Here is a 9,928-nt window from a genome sequence, read left to right as displayed (position 1 = left end):
CCCTTTAAGATTTTTTGTTTAAACTTTGTTAGGGCAAGTTTAGGAACTTTACTCTCAAACTAATTTAGCCTTGTTATTGAGGCATGACCCTTCTGATATTTCTATGAATTGCCCCAAGAGTTCAATGAGATCTCTCTAGTCTGGCTAGATGAAATTTGGTCATCTCTCTGCCCTATGTGAGCTATTGAATTTATTTTATAGCCCTCTTGTGACACATATTCCTTTCCTAGCTTTATAAAGAAATGCACTGATAAGTATTCACTCAAAGACTTTAGGGCCCCCCTATGCAGGTTCAAGAAGCTTTCTTTCTTGTCCTACATAGCTTTTTTTTCTCTGGAACTCTGTTTTCAAATTCAAGATGCTTAAGCCCTTCAATCTCTATCGCCTCAAATCAGTTAAGTGTAATGTGCTTTCCTTGAGTTCCTCCTCCCTCTGCCATTGTTCAAAAACTGCCTCTAGAGATACAGCATTCATAGGTCTTATATTTTTCTAAGGGATCAGAGTCCTGGATGGCCTGTTGTCTCGATTCTGCAATTTTTTAGTTGTTTATGGGGGGAGGGCAAGTTCCATACCATGGCAAGTCCTGTCGTGTCCAGAGCACATGTCTAAAAGGTTTTGCTCTGTTAAATTTGAATAAATAGGTCCTTTCATCAATTAGTGTATCTTTTCCAAACTGTTTAATATTCTCAATATATCTTTAGATAAATATGTGCATAAAAGAAAGGATGGGTGTGGAAGCAGTGATGGCACTCTTGGTGGGGACCCCGGACACCCCGGCCTGCTTGGTGAGCCTCTCTGGTAACCAGGCTGTGCACCTGCCCCTCATGGAGTGTGTGCAGGTGACCAAGGATGTGACCAAGGCCATGAACGCAGGAAATTCGATGAAGCCGTGAAGCTGAGAGGCCGGAGCTTCATGAACAACTGGGAGGTGTACAAGCTTCTGGCTCACATCAGACCTCCTGTCTCGAAGACATTGGCTAGCATGCACATGGTGGCCGTGACGAACGTGGATGCCCCAGCCGCAGGCATGAATGCTGCTGTCCACTCCACCATGAGAATTGGCCTCATCCAGGGCAACCGGGTGCTGGTTGTGCATGATGGCTTTGAGGGCCTAGCCAAGGGTCAGATGGAGGAGGCTGGCTGGAGCTGTGTGGGGGGCTGGACTGGCCAAGGCGGTTCCAAACTTGGGACTAAGAGGACTCTGCCCAAGAAGAGCTTTGAGCAGATCAGTGCCAACATCACTAAGTTTAACATTCAGGGCCTGATCATCATCGGGGGCTTTGAGGCTTACACTGGGGGCCTGGAGCTGATGGAGGGGAAGGAAGCAGTTTGATGAGCTGTGCATCCCGTTAGTGCTCATCCCTGCTATGGTGTCCAACAACGTCCCTGGCTCGGACTTCAGCGTGGGCACTGACACAGCCCTCTACACTATCTGCACGACCTGTGACCGCATCAAGCAGTCAGCAGCAGGCACCAAGCGGCGGGTGTTCATCATTGAAACTATGGGTGGCTACTGTGGCTACCTGGCCACCATGGCAGGCCTGGCCACTGGGGCGGATGCTGCCTACATTTTTGAGGAGCCCTTCACCATTCGGGACCTGCAGGCAAATGTTGAACATCTGGTGCAAAAGATGAAAACAACTGTGAAGAGGGGCCTGGTGTTAAGGAATGAGAAATGCAATGAGAACTATACCACAGGACTTCATTTTCAACCTGTACTCTGAGGAGGGGAAGGGCATCTTCGACAGCAGGAAGAATGTGCTCGGCCACATGCAGCAGGGTGGGAGCCCAACTCCGTTTGACAGGAATTTTGCCACTAAAATGGGCACCAAGGCTATGAACTGGATGTCTGGGAAAATCAAAGAGAGTTACCGTGATGGGAGGATCTTTGCCAATACACCAGACTCAGGGCTGTGTTCTGGGGATGCGTAAGAGGGCTCTGGTCTTTCAACCAGTGACTGAGCTGAAGGACCAGACAGATTTTGATCACCACATCCCCAAGGAACAGTGGCGGCTGAAGCTGAGGCCCATCCTCAAAATCCTAGCCAAGTACGAGATTGACTTGGACACCACAGAGCATGCCCACCTGGAGCACATCAGTCGGAAGCGATCTGGAGAAACTTCTATCCAACCCTCTTTGGAGTGAGGGTCATGGATTGTCTGATCATGGTCAGCTCACCCCCTGATAGATCCAAGTCCATGTATCCCCAAGTATTTTAGCTCATTTTTCTTTAGGTTTCCTTTTATTCTGCAACTGTAGCCATGATCAGCTCTGGCCAGGGAGTTGGGGCAGTGGGCAGTGAGTAGAGGCTCCTTTTAGGTGGAATTTATCAACTTCTACCCCAGCTTCATCTGTCACACAAGACTGGGCTCCTCTAGTGCTACTGCTAGATTTCAGTTACTCGGTTATTTATAAGCTTTATTTATTTATTTGTGATAACAAAGTCTTGGTTCCCCTATTACTTTTACTGCAGTGACAAACAATGGCTACACTAATAAATGCCAACTGGTCACTGTGAAAGAAAGAAAGAAAGAAAGAAAGAAAGAAAGAAAGAAAGAAAGAAAGAAAGAAAGAAAGAAAGAAAGAAAGAAAGAAAGAAAGAAAGAAAGCAATACTTAAAGATCTGTAGAAGTTCCTTACAATGGATCTAATATGGTTTTCCTGTCACAATCACGAATGCAAAAAAGCAGGTCAAAACAATTTTTGTAACACTATCCTCTCTCGATTGCAAAGGAAAGTTATTGGCTGTCCTTACCTGGAGATTCAAAAACCCTGAACTCTAATCGCCTTTCTTAGTTACTGATTAGCTTTCTGTGTCTATTTTATCCGATAACAGGGACCGAAGGAACTAAAATTGATGGTTAAAGGTATATACACATAGGAAGATGGGAATTTCAGATATACTTAATATGGATTTAAGCCTCTAATATTTGCTTTCAACTAGGTCAGACAGGTAACCTAGAAGGTTGAAGGGACATAGTGGGGAATGAGGCAAATTGTGTAACACATGGCCCATCTGAAGAGTTCCAGTAGACTACTGACATGCAGGATGCAAAGCAAATGTTTCCAGCTCTTCTAATTATTTAAGAGAAGATAAAGATCTCAGAAATGTAAATATTTTGTATTAAATCCCCTAACATATAAATTTTGGAAATTAATTCAAAATTTAAAAATATTATTAAAAATAGTGGGATTTAACCTAGTAACCACCATTACACTCTACTGCTCTTCTTCCACTCCTGAAATTAAACATTTCAGACATCAACCATTAGAAACAAAACCAATGTATTATAGAGAAGGTTCAAAGAGGTTGGGACCAACATGTAAATGATCACAAGATATCTATAACAAAAAGCTAGTACACTTTGTGGGAAAGGAATGTTCATAAGAGTTATCTTGACGTTACATTCCCAAGTCTTTTATAATATTCCCATGAAAATTGTTATTGAAATGGAGCCAACTGTGAGATTAATGGGGAAGAATAAAAAACTAACTTAAAAGAAAAAGGAAAAATCGGGTGGGATTAAGTGAAAATGGAGGAAAGCTCCTACAAGATGAAATATCCAAGTTGTTGAGGCATCATGCATTATAAAATAGTAAAATAAGTAACTGTAGAAAGTGTATAAGCTTTAGAAAGATAACATCAGTGCATGAATCAAAAGTGTGAGAGTAGAAGACAAGCTTCTCTATGGTGAGATATTTGCTATCAACACTTCACATGTCTAGGTGTAGAAATTCAACATGCAACAGACTGCTTATTTTCTCTAAATACTCTGCGGTTAGAGTAAATCTAATCTAGAAGAGTAGCAGTAATTTTATGCATGGAAGTCAAGCTTTCAATTACCAGGTAACCAAAGAAACATTATCAGATTTTTTGTCTCCTTTAAGTATAAAAGTAACTGTTTAGCAAAATGTTAATATAATGATATTAGAGAGTATTTGAAAGCTATATATAATAGCCAAAATTAAGATAAATTAAATATTTAAATATACTTTAGCACTTACACATTAATTCTTAACTATGCTCAACTACCTGGTTTTATGCATGAATTGAGAGACCATTCCTTTCTAATTTCAGGTCATTATCTGGGAATTAAGGCCTTTCCAGGGCCAAGGTCATGAGCTCCAAGATTTCAACCTACTTTGATAAATATTTTCAGCTCTTCTAATTATTCATGACTCTTACTTTGATTCTCGTTGTTTTTCATTTTCCAAAAAAAATTATTTACCCTTGACTTTTTTTAAAAAAAAGATATATTTATTCATTTATTTGAAAGAAAGAGAGAGTGTGTTCAAGTGGGGAGGAGCAGAGGGGCAAAGGGAGAGGGAGAGGGAGAATCTGGAGCAAACTAACTCCCTGCTGGCATCGAGCCCAATGCAGGGCTCAATCCTACAATCCTGAGATCATGACCTAAGCCAAAATCAAGAATCAGACACTTAACTGACTGAGCCACTCTGGCAGCATATACATTTGACTTTTAAAGATAATTAAAATGGTGGTTCTTTGACTCTTAGTTCTCCTACTTTAAAAGGAAAAGAAACAAAAATTTAAAAATCCTAGCAGTGTAATATAAGTTACTATATTTAACCCAATTGTCTCCTCTTTCATTTAGTAGATTTAAGTTTCCTTACTCAATTTTCACTGCTCAAGACATTGGCCTACCTATATCCTGTCACTGGCCTTTTCTAGGCCTGTTTCATCTATTCAAGGAGGAATTTGAATTGAACTATCTCTGAGATTCAATAATTCAGTCAAATTCTATAAAATTGCAACCTAAGGCAAAATCTGATTTGGATTTCCAAAAATATCAGTTTACCCTAGAAATTGTTCTCTAAAAGGGCTTGTTACCTCTTCTAGAAAAAAAAAAAAGAAGAAGCACTTTCAAATAGGATTTATATATAAAATTTAATGTGGTTTTTAAAGAGATATACAATGATAGCACCACAACAGCATGTTAAGAAAATTTCTAAATATACATAAAAATTACAGGGCAGAGTGTCACTGCCCAGTTAATGGACCTATAAGTCATTGCAAGCCTTTTCAGGATTCTGCTGTAGTCAAAAATACAAAAATATTAAACATCAACCCAAGAGGCAGGGTAAATAAAATTAAGAAGTAGTACCTTACTTTCATACAAAATTAAAAGTTATGCACAAAATTCTGGTCACTGCAGCATTAAAAAGCAAGCCTTGGAGAAGAATATTTCAATAATAATGAAATGGCTAAATGGGATGGCTAAGGCCATAGTCTTTGAGGTTAAACTTTTTTAAAGGTAAGACTGTTTAGTTTTAGTGACAAAGGGTGAAGGGGATGCAATCAAAGTTAATATCATTTTAAATGGAATGGACAGCTTAAACATGAACTCATTAATCAAACCCTAGAACACTAGAGTACCAATTGAAATTGGAAAGAGGTTTTTATAGAGCAAAGGAAGGAAGATAGCTAACATGGAAATTCTTACTTTCAAGAAATGAAACTGGCTGGGGAAAATTTGTGTGTGTGTGTGTGTGTGTGTGTGTGTGTAATTTCAGTGCAATTTGAGATAAGTTGAGATTTAATTTAGTGAAAATGTACCTGTTATTGTGTCCAGAACAATACTAGATATGACAGAAATGTTTAAAACATGGACCTTCTCTTCAAGATTTATAATCCGCCTAAAAGAAGTGTACATTCATGGATTAACAATTCAGAGTAGGCTGCTAAGAGACAGAGTTATGTTGGGGTATAAATTGAATCATTTAAACTTTTTTGATGGCATTGTTAGAGATAAAAATCTGAGAAGCAGACAATGCTTGACCCTATGATAGTGTTCATTATGTCACACATTCTTAATGAAAACTATAAGAATATAAACTATAATTTTCTGTTCACCTATGACTCTGCATTTCATGAGTTGAAAAAAATGCCCTACAAGAAAATAAACATTAGCAAGAACACAAAAAGTCATAAAAACTGAGGACATACCTAGGCCCTAAAGTGATATGCAGCAGAGCATAAGTGTGCACATACAGCCAAAATCTCCCCGGAGGCCAACACAGTAATGTTGGCTTGGGAAGGCAGTTAGTTTAGTGATGAAGAATATGGCTCACGGAGTCAGCCTGCCAGGTTTGGATCTTAGCTTCAGTATGGAAAAGCTACTAAGCCTTCATTAATCTCAATTTCCTCATCTGTAAAATGAGGATAGATATTGAGTCATCCTTATAGAGTAGCTGTAAAGATGAAATCAGATAAACCATGTAAAGAACTCAACACAATAGCAGGCACATGAAAAACATTCCTTAAAATACTAGCTATTTTGTTAGTAAACAACAGACACATGTAATATGAAGAGCAAAGAGTCTCAGCTATTCCTTTAACAGCTAGCTGAGTTTGTAGAGTCCCTTCATCTCTAAGTCAAGAGCATAAACTCCAGTGGGAAGCAGAATAAGAACATGGATGTCAAAATGCTTTGTAATATATAAAATGGTAAATGCATGTGGGTTCTTGCTATAGTCACAATTCCTGTGCACCCTTCCAAATAAGTTGGCTGCTTATATTTTTGTTTGCTTTTCGCAGATGTATCCCAGCATTTAGGACAGTGATTGGCAATTGGCATATAGCAGTGGTCATTAAACATAATTGAATGAATAAATGAAGATCATGTCTCTATAATCCTGAAGTTCGTTTTGTTTGCCCTTTTATCTCTCTGAAATCAGTACAGATGAGGAATCTGAAGGCCTGAGTAGTCACATAGACTACTGTGTGACTACTGCGTGGCTGTGTAACAAGCTATCACAAACAACACCTACTCGTGCACTCACCGTTCTATAAGACAGAAGTCTGGCTCCATGTAACTGGGTCCCCTGGGGTTGACATCAAGGTATCAGTCAAGCTATATTTTTCACTGGAGGCTCCACTAGGGAAGTTTTTCAAGCCCATTAGGGTTGTGGCAGATTCCAGTTCTTTGTGATTGCAGAACTAAGGTTCCTGTGTCCTTGTCATCATCTGGCTATTCTCAACTCCTGGGGGCTGCCTATATTCCTTCTCATGTGGCCCCTCCATAAGCAATTCACAATATCTCATGGCCAGCAGCAGGGTCCTCCTCACCGTGAATCCCCCACATGCTTCAAATCTGTCTTCTCCTGCTCATCTGCTAGAGAAAAACTCTCCTAAACCCAGGGGCACCTCAGTGGCTCAGTGGTTGAGCATCTGCTTTTGGCTCAGGTCATGATCCCGGCATCCTGGGATCGAGTCCTGCATCAGGATCCCTGCAGGGACCCTGCTTCTGTCTCTTTCTCTCTGTGTCTCTCATGAATAAATAAAATCTAAAAAAATAATAATAATAAAGGAAAACCCAGACAGTCTCCCTTTTACTACAGAATGTGACCTATCCAAGGGAGTAATATCTCATCATGATCAGAGGTTCCACCCACACTTAAAGGGAAGGGGCTTATGAAAAGTCTAGGGTCATTGTAGGTTATTCTTAGAATTCTGCTTCCCCACATACACTATACTGCATGAAGAGATAGACTGTCATAAATACGTTGGTGAACGTTTTAAAAGCAGGTGATAGAACACACGTCTAGGATGATCCTTTACGTTTTTGGGTTTTTTAGACTTTATTTATTTATTCATGAGAGGCACAGAGAGAGAGGCAGAGACAGGGAGCCCCATGTGGGACTCAATCCCAGGACTCCAGGATCATACCCTGAGCCAAAAGCAGACGCTCAACCGCTGAGCCACCCAGGTGTCCCGCCTTTTTTCAATGCAAATTCTAAACACTTGTTTCTCTCCCGCTTTAACTCAGTTCACCAATAATGCCGCAGATCAAGTAAAATAATTTCTTCTCCTTTACAGCATCTTTCTCTAAGAGCTTTACATATATTTCCTTATGAATCATCTCTGAGTTCTTGCTCCACACTCTCCTAGATTCTCCACTTAAGGTTCAGAAGGCTCTGTCTTCATGGTCCCAAAGGCAACAAGAATTTCACAGCTCTGCTAACCCCACTCTCCCGATACTATGGACTCAACACCATCATTTTTATCAAGTAAGCTAGGTCTCATCTATGTTTTTCTGCCCAAGGAAGGAAAATAAAACCTCAGAAAACCCTCCAATTTAAAGAAAACTGTCATGTTGTAGCCGAGCATAACTGCACAAACCATGTTTGCGCCAGTAGATTGGATTAGCTGTATATTGTACAGTAAATGAGTTAGAAATCCAAGCAGTAGGTGTGCTGATATTTTGTTGTAAAATTCATGTGTCAAGAAGTATTTGACAAGCAGTATTTCCATGCTTAAATTGAGCAATGGATTGAAGCCTGAAAAAAAGCAAAGGGAATGTATTCTGCAGTTGTCTCTTAAATCGTGTTACCCACTGATAGTTTTTTTCCCATGGAAAAAGCAATCCCTTCAATATAGAGAGACTGAAAGCCAAGAAAACAGGCTTTAATTAAATCAGTTATGTTGCATTATATCATGTGAACAGTGTGCGCCCACAGCAATCTTTCCATGGAAAAATTAAATAAAGCAAATTTATAATTCAAATGTATATAAACATGGTTGGGCCACCTCATACACTGCCTGTTGTCTGTTCAAGAAAAACCTCTAAATTCTAAAAATAATGGATTCTTGGCTGGGGTGAGAGATACCAAAGAGATTTTATAATATATTTAAATTTCATCAGATTTCTACACAGTCTTCTCAAATAAGCTAGAAAAAGTCCAGAAACAGTGACCTTTTGTCTGTACCAAGCCCTACCCTGATTATCTATTCTTGTAGTTTCAATAATACATTTCTCACTGTGCCTTGGTAACTCCTATCTATAACTACCCACACAAAGCCCAGATGGCTTTGCATTTTTTTCAAAGTACCACAACAACATAACATATAAATCAAAAGCAATGTAAGTGTTAGCCTAGAAGAGCTGGTCACCTTGAGTAACTTTCCCTAGCTGCCTAATAAGGTTAGGAGTAAGATCCATTTTTCAATGTGTTAGCAGTGTGTGATTGTTGTTACTATGAGAGAGATTTTTCATTTAAAAAAATGCATATTTCATCCTCAGAAAAATCTTCTTATCCAAATCTCCCAAAGAACTGAGCAAGCATACATTATTCTATATATTATGATGTGGAAGTATTTTGAAAAGCCAAAAGTGCTACACACATTTTTTTTAATTATCAATATTCTGAGTGTTTAACTTCTGAAATATGTTGGATGCTGAGCTAAATTGACTTTTTGAGTTTTCCAAAAGTAAACTAATAGGTGGGCTCCAGTGTTCTATCTATACTTGAACATATTCACAAATATTTCCCTCAACATTTAATTTACTATGAGAGGTTGAAGAACTGGGTTTATTTAATTATGTAATGTCCCTTTAGGGCATGTAATTAGTAAAAATGGGTCACAAAGAAGCCAAAAGACATAACCATAGCAAGAAAATACTGCAAACAGCAGTATTTATATTCTGCAAACAGCAGAAATGGACCATGTTTTAATCCTCAAGGTTCCATTTCTCACGTCAAATAAAAATTTAAGTAACGGCAACTGAGGGGGGTTTTTTTGTTTGTTTTGTTTTGTTTTTTTGGCAACTGAGGTTTTTAAACAGCAGAAAATCTGAACAATAAAGATAGCATTCAATCAGGATAATGCTAACTGACTTAATATTTAATATCTGAAGTCTCAATGGATTATCAAAGAGGGTATTTCTTGCTCACTTAAGGTTCAGGGAGGAAGGGAGAATAGAAACTCCATGGAGTCATTCAGGGACCCAGGCTGATGAAGGCTGTCATCAACTGTTAGCTGTCAGTGCTGCCCTAAGGATAAACAGCTAGCCAGTAGCTGGAGCAAGAGGGATGGGAATATCACGGAGAAAGCGTCTCTGGGTCAGGCCTAGAAAGTGAGATGCATCACTCCCACCCACATTGCATTGGCCTGAACTCAGTACTATG

General features: G+C 39.3%; 1 protein-coding gene across 1 annotated transcript; it reads left to right on the top strand.

The window, feature by feature from the left end:
• The first annotated feature begins 725 nt into the window (after positions 1-725).
• LOC608800 (ATP-dependent 6-phosphofructokinase, muscle type-like) lies at positions 726-2,361 on the top strand. The gene is given in 5 exon segments (XM_038581745.1): positions 726-867; positions 870-1,315; positions 1,317-1,697; positions 1,699-1,908; positions 1,910-2,361. Coding segments are annotated over 5 exon segments (1,416 nt in total). The 3' UTR covers positions 2,147-2,361.
• Positions 2,362-9,928: the final 7,567 nt, after the last annotated feature.

Source organism: Canis lupus, chromosome 32, assembly GCF_011100685.1.
Source record: "Canis lupus familiaris isolate Mischka breed German Shepherd chromosome 32, alternate assembly UU_Cfam_GSD_1.0, whole genome shotgun sequence".
NCBI lineage: Eukaryota > Metazoa > Chordata > Mammalia > Carnivora > Canidae > Canis > Canis lupus.
This window is presented reverse-complemented; position numbering and strand designations above follow the sequence as displayed.